This window comes from Sus scrofa, chromosome 9 (assembly GCF_054392235.1).
Source record: "Sus scrofa isolate SSC_HxYL_T2T_F1_AM1 chromosome 9, Sscrofa_HxYL_maternal_Yorkshire_Landrace_v2.0, whole genome shotgun sequence".
Taxonomy (NCBI): Eukaryota; Metazoa; Chordata; class Mammalia; order Artiodactyla; family Suidae; genus Sus; species Sus scrofa.
Window position 1 is genome coordinate 110,924,402 of NC_139391.1, and position 19,885 is coordinate 110,944,286.

The window sequence follows — 19,885 nt, forward strand, 5'->3', positions numbered from 1 at the left end:
AAACTAAAGAACGTCTTCCCTAGTTTAAGTCAAAGAAGTTAACAGTTCAGTAGGCAATTCCAGAATTAAAAAAAAAGGGTGTGTGTGTGTGTGTCAGGATAACTGAATTTTTTAATCGTATTTTGTTGCCAACCTAAGAAAGATGCTTCTTTTCTTGGGGATGAGCATAAATCAATGTAAACTAAAACTGCGGGTTTTTTTTTTTTTTTTCAGAGATCATGTTACAAACTGGTAGAAAAGTCAGTTGGCAGCTTGCTCTACTCACCCAGAGAACAGCATGATCCCTGAAAAGTGGTAAAAGCCTCAGGTCTCTTGTGAATTAGACCAGTTAAGTCTCCAAGAGTCCTATGTGCCAGTAAGCTGAGGGGTTGGTCAGCCCATGTGCCAGCAGGCAGGCAAGACTCTCATTATTAAGGACCCATTTTCATGTTAAAGAATGTTTTGGTGAAGTTGCTCATTTCAATGATTCTAAAATTCTATTTAAGAACATATTACTCTCTGCTGGAGTAACTTAAGTAAGTTTTAATAGCATGAAGAACTGTCAACCAAATAGAGTCCCTGGGGGAAAAGATAATAATTGGAGAAGCTTTTTGAATAATAATTTAAGATGAGGTGGGAAGAGCCTGAAAACCTGAGGAACAGGTAACTGTTTAATTAGCACAGAATGCTTTGGCTGATTTCTTTAAAAAAGTGTAAATTGTAAAACATTCAAAACGAAACAAAAATTCAAAAACATGTAAAGGCTTGAATGCTTGGGCCTCTGTCGGCGAAAGGGATGTTTGTAGCAAACTGATACAACCAGTAAAATTTTAATCTAGATTATTCCTTCATTCCATCCATTCATTAAGTCAATAAATACTGCTTGAGCACCTGGTAAAGGACATCAAGCCTCTGGCAGTGCACAGAGCACTTTTTAATCGTTTTGTTGCTTATCCCTGCAGGCTCGACCTTTCCAAGAGGCAGCGCTCCTCTTCTTGCAGGCCTGCCTGGCTCAGCATCTTCACTGCCTGATCCCTTTCAGGCTCACACCCCTCTTTGCTGCTGCCTTCTGGGGACCTCCTGGTCCCTTCCCTTCATTCACTGAGCATTTTGGCACCTTAGTTTTCCTCTCCACTTACAATTCTGGATGATTTTAACGTCCACCCGCCCAGCCCACTTGTCTCTTTTGAGTTTTCTTGACCTTGTTTTGTCTCCAGCAGTCTTTTTACTTCATTTAGTCACTGCAAGTTCATGCCTTGGAAAGTATTACACCACGAACCTGCTCCTCTCAGATCATGAATCCAAGCGTCCTGGTCTCGGGCTAGTGTTAGGTTGTCCAAACCTGCTTGTTCAACAACTCCCAATGAATCCGAGCTGTCATCACACTTCCATCGAGCTCTCTCCTGTCTTCCCAACATGTGGTGCTGCCTTCATGTCCTTACTTACTCAGTTTAGATAGAGCAGGACCATTTTTCAACAGCTCAATTTCAGGAATTGTTCAGTTATCATCCTTTGTTCTAACAGACGTCTCTGGCAAAATCCCAAGTATCTCCCTTTTCTGTGTCTGTACCCAGGCAGCAGGGTGTTACTAGGGAGGGGAACAAAATGAAAACCACACGAGACAAATTTTCACAATAAATCCTCAATCACCAAATAGCTGGGTTCTTCACACTGTTCTGCAGTCCCACACAGAACACTGGTCACTTTACTCTCCACAATAACTATTTTAAAACCTCCGTTTTCAATACTCCTTCCTGGTCTCAAATTTCACGGAGAAAACCAAAGCCTGCCTAGCTTCTAAGCTTTTATTTATTTTTCTTGTCTTTTTAGAGCCGCACCCACAGCACATTGAGGTTCCCAGGCTAGGGGCAGAAGCGGAGCTGTAGCTGCTGGCCCACGCCACAGCCATGGCAACGTGGGATCCGAGCCATGTCTGCTAAGCCTTTCTGTTAGAATAAAAACACCCCCTCCCATCTAAAACCCTGTCCTTCCACTAGTGCTTTGTACCCATCCTCCTCCTTCCTTGGAAGCTGACACCATACCCATCCCTTGGCCTCTCTGGTCTTGAACTTCCCCCTTTCTGGGTCCTCAGAAAGAAAGCTGTAACTACAAAGGGAAAGGGAGACACCCTTGGAACGTTCTCTCCTCAACCCCTCCAGATGGGGAGTTGTGTAGGTAGCTTCCTACTGACATCCACCTCCTCGTCCACCTGGAAGGGATGTCTCCATCCAATCCATGCTTTTACGGCCCTCACTCTGCGTGGCCTTTCAGCAGTATTCAACACCTGTGCAGAAGAACACCCTTCCCTGGGCTTTCAGGATTTTCTGCCTCCCGTTTTTCCTTTCTTTAGCTACTGCTTTCAGTCTCCTCTGTCTGCTTATATGATGCCACTTAACTTTTGAGAGTGTCCATGGTTTGGCTCTGGCTTCTCTTTTCATCAGAAGTTGGCACCTTTTTTTTCCTCTAAAGAGCCATACAGTAAGTTATTCTAGGCTTTGCAGACTACAAGGTCTGTCACAACTATTCTACCACTGTAGCATGACAGCAGCCATGGACAGTTATTAAACTGACCGGCATGGCTCTGTTCCAATAGAACTTTATTTCCAAAAACAGGAAATACTGTAGACTCTCCACAGAGAAGTAGCCTCCCTTGTGTCTCTCCTGACCATCTCTATATAATCACATTCATACTCAGCTCTCACCAGCTACCTAAAATCCACATTTAAATGTTTCGAAGGCATCTCATCTTATCCGAGGGATTGTGATCTGATCTCCCTAGAGTGTCCTCTCTAAATAAGAGGCACTGACATTCATATCATGCACAAGGCAGGAAATGAGAGTCATCCTTGATGTTTCTCCCTCTCGTTCTATTTCTTTGAACTGGAAGAATACCTAGAAAAGGTCACTCTGGAAATGCCATTATTTGAAGCACACAGTCAAGTTTCACAGTTCACTAAGAGAGCTAAACTTTATTTCCGTGTTTATTACATGTTTATCTTTGATGCTGAATACATATTAGAATTGATTTAACATACATCTTGGGAGAAAAGCTGACATTCTCCACTGAATGGGTTAAAAAGGAATGTAAAACTACAAAATACTTGTTAAGTTTGAATTCTGAATTATGGCAAACAAAACAATTACCTTGCCATTTTTCTCTTTCTAGTTTCCCAAGATGGATTTCATTATAAAATACTTTTCATAACAATTTATTTCAAAAGGGAAATAAGGGATATCATTAAAACCATTTTAAGTATAGAGTATAAATAAAGAGCCTTAACACACAACTCCTCTCTTCTATTTAAAATACAAATAGTTCATGATAGTATGAGTTGAGAGGGACTAAATAATGTCAACTGCAAAGCTAATGACTTAAGCAAACCCATACATGTCATTTGCTTGTCTGGAAGAGTTAGGCTGATTTAAGGTGACACAGCAGATTTCTATGTGACATCTGTGTTAACCAGTTGCTACTCGGAATGGGAATGGCCAAATACTAAATGTTTGATGGAAATTTAGGATTAATCAGTTCCAAAGGGCTAGAAGCTAACAGAATTAATCATTCCATCCCCCCAATCTGTGGCCATATACTAATGTACAGATTTTAGCATTCACTAAAAGTTTTAAAATAAAACTCCTGTAGATACTCTGAAACTGCTGAAATTCATGCAGTACAAAGAATATTACCTGTAGTATAATTCCAATGTTTAAACAAAATGAATATTATAGGTAGTTATCAAAATTGTTACTCTAAGTTTCTTTTGTTTCTCTAGCAGCCCCTTAGCACATTTTGTGAAGAAAGGTGTGGTCTCATACTGCTACTCTTTACTGGGACCCATTTAAAAAAGAAATAAGCTTAAAATTATTTTCTACCATGGGTTACAGGATGAAAACTCTTACTCAAAAGTGTGAAGGATGCCTACTGTTCTCATTAAACAAGTACTTAGAATCATCTTCAAACACCTGTATGCTTATAAATGAGGTTTACTAGCAATAACTCACCTCTAATTAGATTACTCTAGTGATAAATACTTTTTGATATTACTGTTTAGGATAGATGATTTGTGGCTTTTCAATTTTTAAAATTTTACTTTTAACGTCATGTTGTTATAACTTTTCTAAATAGTCTTCCAATATCAGATTCTTAAGTGAGAAAAGACAAGAGATAAAAAGTCCGCATTAAGGTATACTCCTTGTCTAACAACAGGGGACAACACACTTTTCTGTAAAGGGCCAGAAAATAAACAGTTCAGGCTTTGTGGGCCACAGCATCACTACTGCAATGACTCAGTTTCTGCTGCTGTTGTGAGAAAGCAGTCCTAGACAAAGTGTGTTTACAAAAAAAGAGTAGTCTAAATTTGGCCTTTGGGCGATAGCTGGCCAATCCCTGCCTTAGAAGAACAGACTGAAATATAAAGGAATAATCTTAAAAACCCCTTGGCCTCTAGTCAGAAGTGGTGATGACAGACTTAGAGCATACAGTTCAATTGCAACAGGACATGTTGATATTGAACACTTGGAATTTAGCCAACTTTCTATTGCTGGTTAAGATTCTTCTATTCAAACTCATGTCACCATGCTTTTCATTAGGGAAAATTTATCTTCATTTAAGAACTTCCTTGAGTATTATTTATTGAAGGAGTCAATTTAAAAAATGATATCCATAAAATTTAATATCCACTTTAATTTTTGAAAAACTTAATGAAAAATATAACAGAATCAAAACATTTAAAATAAGTACACTCACTACCCATTCCAGGAATTCATTTAAGTCATATCAACTATAGAATAGGAAAAATAAATTCAGAAGTGTAGTTACTTTAAAATACACTACTTCCATTTCTGTCAATATTTTACATTTTATGTATATATTCTATAGTGTAAGCAGAAATTCTCTCTAAAAATCTCCTTAAAATCTTGAGGTGCATATTAGAGCCACAGGCAATATCTGACATATAAAATCATAGTACAGGCCTTTCAAATTTGGCATTTCACTGGTACAATACAATGACCAACATGTAAAATCACTGTACAGTGCCTAGACATTCCAGTAAGAACCGTTACTTTCTTTAAGGTAGAATGATTCATACATATTCTACAAGGGGCAGTGAGGTTTCGTAATTTCTATTGGGTATGTCCTGACATAAATTTCAAATTGTACAATAACACAAACAACTTTGTTAAGGCCATGTTTTATTTGCTGATTAATGGACAAAAGGCAATGTAATTATTTTCAAGTATTTTCTTGAAAGTCTGTGCTCATAAAAATCATGAAAAGTTGGAAAGACTGTTAAATCACTGAAACTTTAAATATATCTTACACAATCTTGTTTGTACAAAAATACAAGTTAAATATAAACATAAAGCAATCATGATAATTTTATGCAAATCTGTTTTATGTGATCTTGAGTTATATATATAAAAGTTTCTTGGTTCTGTTTGTGAAAAGATCAATACCAGATTGAATTACTATCTATTGGCAAAGGGCCCTAAAAAGCTTACTTTAGCAATTACCTTTTACATGGTTAAGTGCATTTCCTAATTTGAGATCACCTAAACACTGGCCCCAAACAAACAAACAAAAAACAAACAAAAAAATGAAAGGGTAGTATGTCCATAAACCAACAAATAATTTGGCTGTAATGTGTCATAAAACACAAAGAAACCCCACACATCTGTACAATAAACATTATGCATTACATACTCACACACACAGGTGTATACGTGCATGCATGCACGTAAACACACACCCAAGCACACGCAGGTACACACACACACACACATCCAGTCATAAAACAAAGCCTAATGAGGTGCTGCTTCCAGTTCAATATTCAGCTGTGCGTTTTTTCTTACTTCATCAAATGAATAGCTTTTTGTCACCTTTCCATTCTTGAAGACAGTATGGAGAAGATCCTGCACAAATATTAAAATTTAATGATTAAACCAGACTATCAAGTGAAATTCTTAAGTAATGCTCTGATGAATTACACTGATAGGTCAAATACACAGAGATGTTCATAGTGTTCAAATTATGAAACGATTTCATACACAAATAACGCTGGTGGAGCAGGCAGAGGAGCAAGGCATGATCTAAAATGGGATGTAGAGATATTTAACTTCTCATGAAAAGGAATTATCTAAATACTACTTTTTTTTTTTTTTTGGTCTTTTTAGGGCTGCACCAGCAGAACATGGAAGTTCCCAGGCTAGGAGCCAGAGCCAGAGCCACAGCCACGGCAGATCCAAGCCGCATCTGTGACCTATGCTGCAGCTTGCTGCAAACACCAGATCCTTAACCCACTAAGTCAGGTTAGGCATTGAACCCTTATCCTCAAGGATACTAGTTAGGTTCTTAACCCACTGAGCCACAATGGGAACTCCTAAGTATTACATTCTTAAAAAAATTTCCTTAAAGAAAAAACCAACAAAGCTAGTTGACTCATGTCTTTTTTTTTTCCCCAGGTAGAAGATGCTTACTGCTTGGTTGTCCTCAAGAACCATAGCTGTTGCTGAGAATCATGACTAACAGATCAGCAAGGAAAGCCTCCCAGACCTTCCCTTGTTCCTGTCCAACAGATTCAACTGCAATTAAACCTGCCAATGTGCAATTTAATAAACCTGCTAATCACAACAAGGTCTGGTCTTCAGCAGGCAAAGCCAATCCTAAAAATAAGTAACCAATCCCAAAATAGAAACATATGTAGATACTGATTTCTTGACTAGTGCACAGTCACTGATTTAAAGACTGTGTATATGTAACACTGATACATGTAACATTTGATCTGTACAGGGTTACAAAGATAAATTAAGAGAATTAAGACTAAATTCCCTTTTGGGTCTGGTAAAGCCATTTCTGTTTCACTAAGGAATTATCTGCCTCTAGTTTCTCTGGAAAAATCCATGGAAGTAATCTGTTATGTGTTTTCCATCTCATCTGAAGGTGAGGAGCACATAGCATTATCTAAAATTTTTGTCATTATGTTGTTTCTTTTCCTATATTCTGTTTTTTTTAAAAATGAAGTATAGTTGATTTATATTATCAGTTTCAGGTGGAGAACAGAGTGATTGAATATTTTATAGATTATAGTCAACTTAAAGTTATTAAAAGATACTGGCTATATTCCATGTGCCATACAATATATCTTTATAGCTTATTGTATACATAGTAGCTTGTACTTCTTAATCCCCTACTTCTATATTGTTCCTCCTCCCTTCCCTCTTTCTCCCCACTGGTAACCACTAATTTGTTCTCTGCTTATGGTTTGTTATATTCATATTTTTTACTTTTTATATTCCACATACAGATAATATGTATGTCTTTCTTTGTCTGACTTATTTCACATAGCATAATACCCTCTCCCATGTCTATCCATGATGTTGCAAATGGTAAAATTTTGTTCTTTTTTATGGCGGAGTAGTATTCCATTGTGTATATATACCACACCTTCTTTATCCAATCATCTGCTGATGGACACTTAGCTTGCTTCTATATCTTGCTATTGTAAATCATGCCAATATAACATTGGGTGCATACAGGTTTCATATTAGTGTTTTCCTTTTTTTTGGATAAATACACAGGACCGGATCATGTGGTAGTTCTATTTTTAGTGGTCTTTCTGATGACAGCTATTCAGACAGGTGTGAGGTGATATCTCATGCTGTAGATGCTGGCCTATGCCAGAGCCACAGCAACGCAGGATCCGAGCCGCGTCTGCAACTTACACTACAGCTCACGGCAACACAGGATCCTTAACCCACTGAGCAAGGCCAGGGATTGAACCCACAGCCTCATGGTTCCCAGTTGGATTCATTAACCACTGCACCACGCCATTAGCTGTTTACCTGACCATATGTGTGGGTTTATTTCTGTTCCAATGACCTACGTGTCTGTTTTTGTGCCAGTACCATACTCCTGATGATTGTAGCTATTTAGTACAGTCTGAAGTCAGGGAATGTGTTACCTCCTGCCCTGTTGGTCTTAAGATTGTTTTGGCTGTTTGTGGCCTTTTGTGTTTCCATACAAATTTTAAAATTATTTGTTCTAGGACATTCTCGTTGCGGCTCAGTGGGTTAAGAACCCAACATGGTGTCCACGAGGATGTGGGTTTGATTCCTGCCCCCCCACTAGTGGGTTAAGGATCTGGCCTTGCCACAAGCTGTGGCAGAGGTTGCAGATGCGACCTGTATCTGGTATGGCTGTAGCACTGTCCTGCAGCTGCAGCTCCAATACAGCCTATAGCCTGGGAACTTCCACATGTCACAGGTGTGGTCATAAAAAAAAAAAATTATTTGTTCTGGTTCTGTGAAAAATACCATTGGTATTTTGATACCAATGGGATTGCAATAAATTTGTACATTGCCTTGGGAAATAGTCACTTAACATTAATTCTTCCAATCCAGGAACACAGTATATCTTTCCATCTGTTTGTGTCATCTTCAATTTCTTTCATTAGTGTCTTAAGAGTCTTCTGAGTATAGATCTTTTATCTCCTTAACTAGATTTATCCCTAAGTATTTTGCTCTTTTTAATATGATTGTAAATGGGATTGTTTGCTTCATTTCTCTTTGATAGTTTATTATTTAGTGTATAGAAATGCAGCTGATTTCTGTATAATAATTTTATATGCTGCAACTTGACCAAGTTCACTGATGAGCTCTAGTTTTTTGGTGGTGACATTAGGATTTTCTACGGGATAATACCATGCCATTTGCAAGCACTTTCAATTTTCTTCCTTTCCAACTTGAATTCCTTTTATCTCTTTGTCACGTCTGACTGCTGTGACTAAGACTGCCAATACTATGTTGAATAAAAGTGGTCAGGATGTGTTGTTTCCTTGTCTTGTTTCTGATCTTAGAGGAAATGTTTTCAGCACTGAGTATGATGTTAGCTATAGGCTTACCATCTAAGGCTATTTTTTATATTGAAGTATGTCACCTCTCTACCCACTCTGTTGAGAGCTTTTATCATGAATGGATGTCGTATTTTGTCAAGTTTTTTTTTCCTGCATCTATTGAGATAATCATGATTTTTATTCTTTATCTTGTTAATTGGTAGATCACAATGATATGTGGATACTGAACCATCCTTGCATCCTCGGGATACATGCCACTTGGCCCTGCTGTATAATCCCTTTAATGCATTGTTGGGTTTGCTTTGCTATTATTTTGTTGAGGATTTTTTTTTTTTGCATCTGTGATTATTGGTGATGTTGGCCTGTAACGTTCTCTTTTCTGAGATGTTTTTTTTTTTTTTTTTTGTTATCAGGATGATTCTATTCTTGTAGAATTCGATGGGGTATGTTCCTTCCTTTGCAATTTCTGGAACAGTCTGTGAAGAAACAGGTGTAAGCACTTGCATGTTTGCAGAATTCACCTGTGAAGCCATTTGGATGGTCCTGGCCTTTTTTGTTTGTTTGAAGTATTTTAATTACTGATTCAGTTTAATCACTGGTAATTGGTCTGTTCATATTTTTCTTCCTCATTTGACCTTGGGAGATTGTACACTTCTAGGAATTTGTCCATTTCTTCTGGATTATGTATTATATTGACATAGGGTTGTTCACAGTAATCACTAATGTCCTATGCAGTTCTGTGGAGCTGGTTGTAACTTCCCCTTTTCCATTTCTGATTATATTGATTTGGGCCCCCCCCCCTTTTTTTAAATCAATTTTGCTTATCTTTTCATAGAGCCAGCTCTTAGTTTCATTCATCTTTTCTCCTTTTTTTGGGTCTCATTTTGATCTGATTTCTTCTATTAACTGGGTTTTGTCTGGTTTTCTTTTTCTAGTTACTTTAGGTTTAACATTGGGTTGCTTGAGAATTTTCTTTTGTTTCCTGAGGTAGTCTTGTGCTATAAAGTTCTCTCTTAGAACTGCTTTTTTGTGTACCACAGACAGGATTGTTCTGTTTCAATTTTCATTTGCCTCAAGGTTATTTCTTAATCTCATCTTTAACTTCTTTGGTGATCCACTGGTTGTTCTGTAGCATATTATTTAGCCTCCACGTATTTGTGAGCTTTGCAGTTGATTTCTAATCTCATAGGGTTGTGGTTAAGAAGTTTATGATGATGATTTTGATTTTCTTAAATTTACTGAGCCTTTGTGAACCTAGCATGCGAACTATCCTGGAGAATTTTCCATAGGTACTCTTGAAAAGAAGGTATATTCTGCTGCTTTTGGATGGAATGTTTTATATAGCTGCTTTATAGCTATTAAGTCCATTTGGTCTAATGTGTTATTTAATGTGTTTCATTTTTTTTTGTTTGGATGATCTGTCCAGAGTGTTTCTGTACTCTTCTAAGAGTTTTATAGTATTTTGTCTTAGTTACATTTAGGCTCCTTACGGTTTCTTTTTGTTTTGTGTATCCCTGAGCTGCTTGTTGTGGATATAAGGGGTTTTACTTCTAATCTTTAAACTTCCTAACAACTTAGTATGTGCTTGATTTACTACCTTTACTGATTAGATTTTTCCTATCATAATTACATTATGGTATCTTTCTCCCCTGTTTAGATTACTCCTATTAACATTTCTTGTAAAGCTGGTTTGGCTATGCTTAACTCTTAGCTTTTGCGTGCCTGTAAACTTCTGATCTCATCAAATATCAAGGAAAGCCTTGTCAGGTAAGAGTATTCTTGGTAGTTAAGTTTTACCCTTTCATAACTTTAAATACATCATACCATCCCTCTAGCCAGCAGCATTTCTGCTGAAAAGTCAGAGTATAGCTTTATGGGAGTTTCCTTGTACATAACTTGTTGCCTTTCCCTTGCTGCTTTTAATATTCTCTTTAATGCTTGCATTTTAAATACACTGGGTTTTGGTGTTGTCCTCTCTGTGTTGGTATTTTGGGGGCGCTCTGTGATTCTTAAACCTGGATGTGTGTTCTTTCCTAAGTTAGGGAGTTTTTAGCTATGTCTTAAAATGTATTCTCTACCCCCTTCTTTTTTTACTTCTGGGACTACTATAATGCAAATGTTAGTGTACTTGACCTATTAAAGGTGGCTTAAACTGTTCTATTTTTATTTTCTATTCTTTTCAGCTCCAGTGCTTTCCCTTACTCTGTCTTCCAGTTCACTGATCCATTCCTCTGAATCATTTAATCTGTTGATTCTTTCTGGTGTATTTTTAATTTCATTTATTCTTAACCTCTGGTTCTGCCAACTTCTAACTTCTCACTGTTTAGTCATTCTTCTCTTGAGTTCTCTGATCATCTTCAAGACCGCTACTTGGAACTCTTTATCTGGTGGACTGCCTATCTCTACTTTACTTAGTTCTTTTGAGCTTTTTATCTTGTTCCTTTGTTTTGAACATGTTCCTTATTTTTCTGAATTTTCTATCTTTATTTCTATGTATCTGGTAGGTTGGTTACATTTTCCTGACCTTAGTGGCCTTTTGTAGACGTTTTATGTGTCCCAGCAGTGATCACCTCTGGTCACCACTATATGCTCTAGGGATCCTCCTATATAGGTTACGTGGGTCCTTCCTATTGTGGCAGGCTGACTATTGTGGGCAGTCTGGTAGATCTGACTGGCTCCCCCTCTGGTTGGTTGCCAGGCCTTTCCTTGTGCGTAGGCTTCCCACCACTGGCACGGCTGGGTAACAAAGCTGCTGGTTGTGGGTAGGGGTGGGAGGGTCCGCGTGTTAGTGCCAGCCCACTGAGGTCTCTAGTTGTGGACCTAGGTGTCCCATAGCTAGTGTTGGATTGCTGGTAGTTAGGGCCAGTTCCTAACACAGATGGCTGCGGGTTCCAGGAAGTCCTGAAGCTTGTGTTGGCTGGTTAGTGAGAGGGGTTAGTTCCAAAGCCAACTAGTAGGTCGGACTTAGGCTCCTTTCAAAGTGCTGGTTCTTCTCTGGGTCCTGTGGCAGGTATTGTGTGTGCTCTTTAAGTGGAGTCTCCATTTCCCGCAGTTCTCTGAATCTGCTGAAAATTAAGTCCTGTTGGCCTTCAAAGCCAAACATTCTGGGGGCTCAACTTCCTGGCAGAAGACCCCAGGGCTGGAAAGCTCGAAGTGAAGCTCGATTCCTCATTTCTTTGAGAGAACTTCTGAAACTGTAATTATTCTCTTGTGAGTTGCCCACTTAGGGTTATGGGGCTTGACTTTACTCTGCTATCCTAAATCTACCCATCTCATTGCCATTCCTTTGTCATATCTTTAGTTTTAGATCTTTTCTGGAAGATTCCAGTCTTTCTCATCAACATGGGTTCTGTAAACAGTTATAAATCTTGGTGCTCCCATGAAGAAGAGGTGAGCTCAGGGTTTTCCTACTCCACCATCTTTTTTTTCTGGTCATTTTTTTTTGCTATTTCTTGGGCCGCTCCCGTGCCATATGGAGGTTCCCAGGCTAGGGGTTGAATCAGAGCTGTAGCCACTGGCCTATGCCAGAGCAACAGCAACGCGGGATCCGAGCCGCGTCTGCGACCTACACCACAGCTCACGGCAACGCTGGCTCGTTAACCCACTGAGCAAGGGCAGGGACCGAACCGCAACCTCATGGTCCCTAGTCGGATTCGTTAACCACTGCACCACGACGGGAACTCCCCTACTCCACCATCTTGAAACAATCTTTTCTGTCACTGTTGTTTCAAATCACAGGGCTCTCACTGTGGCATTTTCTTTCTGAGTTTAAATTCTTTATGAAAATTTATTGAGGAACAGTGGTTCCTATTAAGTCAAAATGTCTAGATGCTCATAAAATGATTACTGATTCAAATGTTCTAGAGTATCATTCACATATTCTTAAAATCAGTGCCTTTTTTTAGACATAGTATGACTGTCTAAAGTAACTTCAGTTCATCTGGGATAAACAAATTCAGCATAGTCTTGGTAGTCCAAGAGTTAAGAGAAGGCTACTCAAACAACTGTGTAACAGGTTATCTAATGGAATCTACTTCTAGAATTTATTTATCAATTTATATATATTTTTCATTAAAGATGCAAAAATCTTATTGTATTACTTCTGGCTTAAAATCTTAAAAAGAATATAATAAAAATAACAAATAGAATATCTGTTGTGGTATAAATGTAAAGATACTAATTACTACTTTAGACTTGTTATGTTTCAAGTCAACTTCTGAGAATATGAATATTCATAAGTAATTCACCTCTAAAAATGAGGTTTTTTTTTTTTAATCCAGTGGATAAAAAAACAAATTTTATAACTTTTGAGTTCAGGTATATAAGTGTCTTTTGTACGTTAACAATCATATAAACTACTTTAAACATACTGTAAATGTTTCTAGTTTGGTTAACTTAAACAGAAAACTTAAGTCTAGGTTTCACCATTTATTAGTTATGTAATTTGAATCAAGACACACTGGTTTCACACCTGACACTACTAGGATAACATAATCTGCCTTTTTTAGCCCACAGAGTTAGTGTGAGAATCAAATGAGACGACCATCTGAACTGGATTCTATGACATTCTGAAAAATGGAATTATCTTCAACAACATTTTAGAATTTGGATAGCCCTTCTTTTTATCTATTAAAATTTCCAAAGTTTTACTCTAACATAAATAGCTGTAAGTCATCTAAGAAGAGCATCCTTTAAGCATTCTTAATGGAATTCCTGCTCAGAAATAATTCACTCCTAACTGGTGACAGGAGAATGATCAAATATATACAATCTTACTGAAGCTCATCAATCACTCCCTGCTGATCACTATAGAAAAAATTTTTTTTGAATGTTCTAAATTATTCCATGTATGTACAGGTCCCATATTTATTATCTAGCCATTCAGTTTTTCCTCTTATTTTGGTAGGCTTGGTCACACGTTTTAAACAGTCTCCAATAAAACTTTGTCCTCCAAGAAAAAAATTGCTCTGAAAATAATTTAAAATTAAAATGCAACACCGAAGTCTCCTTTCTTAATTTGGAGAAATAACCTATTACTGTTTAACCAAAAAACTCACAAAAAACAACCAGCAAGCACAGATACATACATGACCGTATTCCTCAAGGTCTCCTTTTCCTTCCTCAAGTGTAACAAAATTCCCTCCTGGTGTCCTATGTAAAGATAATCGGCCCTTTTTGGACCTTTTGTTGGGATCAGCAACTGGGTCCTTGAAGACATTAATCTGGAATCCAAATTAAGAGAAAATCATCAGAAATGTTCACTGAACTCCTATTTTAGAAAAGTACAATATATAATTTTTATATCAATTTTAAGGCACTTTGTAGGTATAACTAAAGCAATCAACCTCTGGCTTTTAGAGACATAACTCTAGTCTGTTTTGGAGGACAGAGTCTTCTGTTATGAAAAAGGTATTAACAACATCCAAATCTTGGCTATTCTTTCTTACTAATGCAGAATACTAATACTCCATTTGTATTCTTACATCTTTCATCTTTGAAGTTAATACATGACCTTTAAAGTGTCTCCTTCTGGTGGGGGAAAAACTGTAATTGCAATGTATACATGTAAGGATAACCTGACCCCCTTGCTGTACAGTGGGAAAAAAAAAAAAATAAAGTGTCTCCTTCTATATTATGCCTTGCCCTTAAACTGATCTAAATATATACAGCACATGCATGTTACTGAAAAATAAATCTGTCAATTCTATTATATAATTTGTGGCAGGGGAACTGCCACAATTTATAAAGGTTACTTTATAACCTTTCCTTTTGTCACTTTTAATTCTATTACCTTGTTACTGTTAGCCAAAAAAAAACAAACAAACAAAAAAAAATCTAGAGAACCTGAAGAGAGCAGAATACTTCAAGATCAAAAAGGAGGCAGCTAATGATGGCTATAGAAGGAGAAGCAGATGAGGCAATCCCAGAACTCGCCAAAAAGAGATGGAGGTGAAGTTAGCCAGGGAGCCAACCCAGGTGTTCTCAGCATCCCCTATGTTCACACTCTGATACAAAGACTCTCAAGAGCCTATGAAGAGCTGGGGAATTTGCTGTTCAGCAGCCTAGTAGCTTGGGTTCCCCTGTTTTAAGGCTACCAGAACATGATTAGTATCACAACTCCAGGCTCATAGTTCACCTTCTTAAAACATTCTTTGACAGTGCTTACATATTTGCTTACCTTGAATACAGGATGGCTAGGTTCGCTGACATTCTCAAATGTGGTCAGCTTTTAAAATCAAAGGTAAATACTGAAGCAGTGGGAAACTAACTGACCTGCACTGTCTTTCTCAAATAATCTCTCATCTTATTTTTCCTGTTTTTCAAATCTCCCTTTTTCTCCAAAGTCAAGTTATGACCCACTGTTTCTTTTCTTTCCTTGTTTCTGAGATAAGGTCAGCCAGGGGTACCTGACAACATAGTTTCAGACTGTTGCACTCAATAAATGCATTCTACCTAGACACATAAAGAAGGCAGGAACGACACTGGAGTAAAAGTTGAAGGACATACCCCAAGACCATTGGTTACGACATAACTACATTTAAAGGAACAGTTCAAGAGATCTCTCGTTAACTTCTGTAGCAAAGCTCCACCAGAACCAAAGGCAATATTTTCAATACTCCATTTTTTTTGCTTCATGCCTTCTACAATCTAGATTAAAAATGAAAAACAAAAGCTAAGTATTTGGAAGAGGTAATTTTCCATAGGCAACACTGATGTTTTATAACACAGTAAATGAGAAAGAATAAGACCTACACAAAGTTAAATCCCACCTTTCTTTTAAAAGGCCCACATCACCCCAAAAAAGGGCAGTCCAGAGGCTAAGTGTAGGAGGGGATTTCACACAAAGTTCGTGAATTTGTGCTGTTGTCATAGTGACTGTGGTTTAGGTTGGGGGAATGAAGGAGAGGGAGAAAAAAAAAAATGGCTAAAATGCCTAAGGTTACTTGAGTAAACTTCTCATCTGCCTCTTGAAGTTACTGCCCAGATGCCAATAAGCACCAACAATGGGGCCTGGACATTTGCCCCAAATTACTAGATTCTAGGAGTGACTATATTACTAACAAATCTCAATACATATTATCACGTCATAGTGCATGTGATACATAATGGGGTATTTAAAAATCAACATATATTGGTGGTAAAACAGTATAAAGTACTCTCCTACATAACAGGTGAGACACTGGCAGAGTCATCTTACTCTGGCTGGTACTCTAGTGTCATAAGCACAATTAATGAACTGACTGGTTGTTAAGATTTATCGCTGGATCATTTTGGGGTAGAATGATTATCTAAAAGCCATACAGATAGACCTGTATGAACATTGAGTTCTAGCAACTAAAATAGTTCTTTCAAAGGACATATAATTTAAAAGTTATATTTAAGCTACATTATCAATGTCATTTATATTTTTTCCTTAGTAGGACTTAATTAGCCAGTATCTGTCTTTTTATTTAACATATTCAATCATTTTTATGGTAGAAGGTGGCAAGTGAAATTTAACAACCATTCTTTTAATTTCTTAAGAATAGTCAAAAGGATGTAAGTAGAAAGTCTGGTTTCATTTTACTCAAACAGAACTTTCACAAGCGATTAGAAAATGATAACCAAATTTAATAGTTTTATGTGACGCATTCATAAAAATTCACCATATTCCTCCTAATACTCAGAGTCTCAAACTGACCTTTTATCTGTTCTTATTTTCAACACGGCAAAATGCAAGGACCTTCACCTTTTAACAAACCCACATTTAAAAATGCAACTTTCTTTTTAAATCTCAGCTATATAATTTTCCTGCTATATGTGAGGAATCAAGATGGAAACATACGATCTATAAGCTTTCACAATACATTATACATCAAAAATTAATTCATTCCTATCATTAGGGTTTACACAGAACCAGTGTCTTTTTTACTTAAGTCTCAGATCCAAAGTTGTGAGGAACAGAGAAATTTTCTAGAAAGGTAGAAGAAAGGGTATGAGGAAAAGAAAAGAATATCTAATGGAGAAGAAAAATGTTTAAAATATATGGGACTTTATGTAACAATTTTGAGAATTCCATACCATTTTAATGTCTTTAATGAACCACTCCCATGGAGAGGTTTCAATAATCATCAAGATGACTGACTCTCCCACCAAAGTGCCAACAGAAAGGCTTTTGACTCTTTCCCTAAATAAGCAGATTCATCTTGGTACCAAAAAAACCTAGAGTAGGGTTACACGGTAGACGTCTATGCGATGTCAAGGGACAACTGACCGTGAACTGCCAAGTCTAAGAGTGAGGCTGACAGTCAATAAGAGAAGTCAGTTGTTTGAAATTAAGCATATTTTTCACTTTGTCAAAATCAAGGCATCTAATTCAGCGTATGTAACAAAGCAAAACCACTGGATGAATTTCTTCTGCTTCTAAAAACTTATTGTGACCCACTTCCAAGATGAAGAAAGCAGAAATTACCCTTGAGGCACCTGCATTATCACAAACTATTCACTCTGACTATTCTGTGTAGGATTCCACCAATGCCAGAAAATGTCTGTCTCAGTATTTAACTTCTTGTTTACTGAGTTAAAAAAAGTTTTGAACTGATTCTCAACTTTAAAAACACATACACATGGAGTTTCTGTTGTGGCTCAGTGGGCTATGAACCTGACGAGTATCCATGAGGATGTGGGTTCAATCCCTGGCCTTGCTCAATGGGTTAAGGATCTGGTGCTGCCATGAGCTATGGTGTAGGTCATAGACATGGCTCAGATCCCACACTGCTGTGGCTGTGGTATAGGCTGGCAGTTGCAGCTCCAATTCAACCCCAGCCTGGGAACTTCCATAGGCCTCTGGTACAGTCCAAAAAAAAAAAAAGCTGAAGAGCTTCAGTTTTTAAAGGGAAGTTCAAATATTAGACAAACTCAACACAGGGCTGGCACGGGAACGAGGAAGGAAGTATAAGCGCTGGCTGGGCTAAAGGGGTATTCTGAGATCATACAGGACCCTCCCAAACTTCTTCATCTGAAAGAGCTAAGTATGTGTGAGGGTACCTGCTAAATACAAGGAGGTATGGGTACTAGTTCTGAACTGATACTAAGGTTGGAAACCTTCAATTCAGCCGAGCTAAAGGACAACCCCAATTAAATAAGCTGGCTGACATTTCTATGCTCAAGTCCTCCTCCTAGCTGCAGACTTTTCTATTTCTTCTTTCCTTTTCACATCAAAACCCCTCAAGTCCCAACACCAAATGTCTTAGAAGAGCTGTGGAAGTTTCCACTTTTGTTGGGCAAGGCAGTTTGGGACAGCTGGTGAATGAAACCTCATTTTTGTTATTATGACATCTATTCCAGACACATCATTTTTTAACTCTAAATGCCTATCACTGCAGAAGTAAATGCAATAGTTTACTTTTAAATGAATCTTTAGAAAACAAACTTTATAATGTGAGTACTGACCTTACTCTTAACTACATCAAATTCTTCCAAAAAGAAAATTCTTTTGTAACTTGTATTAAGTGGATACCATCTGAAACTAGTATACATTAAAATGTCAGTGGTTTATAACAGTAGAAAGTCTACATCACAACATCAGCGATAGTCTGATTTTTTTAAGGAGTGTCTGAGGTGTTAGAATTACAGCTCTTTAGAAGCTTATTTGGAAAACAAAAGAGGCAAAGTTTTAGGATAATATAAAATGTATGCTATTTGCCTAAACCTAACAATAATAGTGATGACAGTAAATGCTTAATAAAGAAGAGGTAACAAACCATTCTATAATTTTTGAAAAAGCACAGGTTAACATCATTCAAGTTTCACATTGTTAAATATGTGAAGCTACATTCTATTAAAACTGAGACCCATTTGCGCAGTGTCAAGACCTTTAAATTATAGACAAGGAATGTTCTTTGGCATTTTCTTCTTTCACAGTGACACTTCTTTGGGCTCATCATTCAGGGTGGCCAGTAAGGACTGGAAGTGTGGTTTAACTGGTACGTCTATATTTTAAGTTACTATTATTTATAATTTTAAGCAATTAACAGAAAAGACAGATACCATCTTAAACATTCATGAAAAGAATCATCACTCTTTAAATTATTAATGTGTTTATCAAACTAATAAACAGCAGTTTAATTATGAGGACTGCCTTATTGACACTTATAACATCAAACACCTACCTCTTGTAAGGTATTAATATCTACTCCATCTCCTTGAATAACTCTAAGATAAGGTGGCAGCAACTTGTAGCCCTTTGAGTTCTCAGTAACAGGGAACTTCTTTCCTAAAATATCCAAAACCTGTATGGAAAAATACACACCCAACACAAAATAACTAAAACTGAAAAAAAGCGTAAAAGTGTTCCAAAGTTTAAAATAATGACTTTGCTTTGCAAGACAATCTTGAGAGATGATAAAAATTTATCATATTAATTTTTACAATACCACATATAAGCCTTCTAAAAGTCTCAAACCCTTTGATTATGGGGGAAATAGACACGTGATTTTCTATTCAGTCAATTTATACCATAAAGTGACTCAAAACAAGTTTTTTCCCCTCATATTTTTCAAATTAGATTTAGGGGAAAAAAAACCTTTAACATTAGGAGCTTACAATGGTAAATATATCATTTTCAAAAGGTATACAAAACATCATTTAAAAAACTCATGATCATACTTTTGATTTGGATTATTTTTGCTCATGGCCAATAATTTAACTTGTCTGATATAACTCAAGCATGAATCCACCTAAATTACAAAGTTCATAGTAATTATGACATGCAGACAAGGGTGGAAATGAAACATATAAACCAGAGTTTCTCTGATGTTCTTCTCACTCAAAGATGACACACATTACTATTAAAAGTTTTGTAGCAGCTGAAATACCTAAACACAGATTTAAAATTTCTCAGAAAGCTTGGTCAAAGAGCCAAAAGATCTACCAGACATATTTCCCCTCAACAATTATTCATTCCTGTTTCCTAAATAAATTGACTTAAAATAACAATGAGAAAATTCCATATTGATGACTTAGTTTATTCTTTAAATTAGGTTTGAACATTTTTACTAGGAAAAAGGAAAAAC

The 19,885-nt window shown here is 37.0% G+C and overlaps 1 protein-coding gene and 1 long non-coding RNA gene across 9 annotated transcripts in view; one reads left to right on the forward strand and one right to left on the reverse strand.

Moving 5' to 3' along the window:
- LOC110255500 (uncharacterized) overlaps window positions 1-14,466 on the forward strand; it is a 125,559-nt gene extending 111,093 nt beyond the window's left edge. For 3 of the 5 annotated variants that reach the window (XR_014816118.1, XR_014816115.1, XR_014816117.1), the window contains one exon: window positions 6,442-12,974. This is a non-coding gene — a long non-coding RNA (uncharacterized LOC110255500). Of the gene's footprint in view, window positions 1-213; window positions 328-6,441 lie in introns of all 5 variants that reach the window. The other 2 variants (XR_014816116.1, XR_014816119.1) reach the window with 2 other exon arrangements.
- NAMPT (nicotinamide phosphoribosyltransferase) overlaps window positions 2,921-19,885 on the reverse strand; it is a 43,087-nt gene continuing 26,122 nt past the window's right edge. For 3 of the 4 annotated variants that reach the window (XM_084974667.1, XM_084974668.1, XM_021102257.2), the window contains exons 9-12: window positions 18,983-19,102; window positions 15,339-15,479; window positions 13,919-14,053; window positions 2,921-5,892 (exon numbers count right to left, since the gene is read on the reverse strand). In XM_084974667.1, the coding sequence (XP_084830793.1) occupies window positions 5,782-5,892; window positions 13,919-14,053; window positions 15,339-15,479; window positions 18,983-19,102 (507 nt within the window). In that variant the 3' untranslated portion in view covers window positions 2,921-5,781. 4 annotated transcript variants of the gene reach the window in all.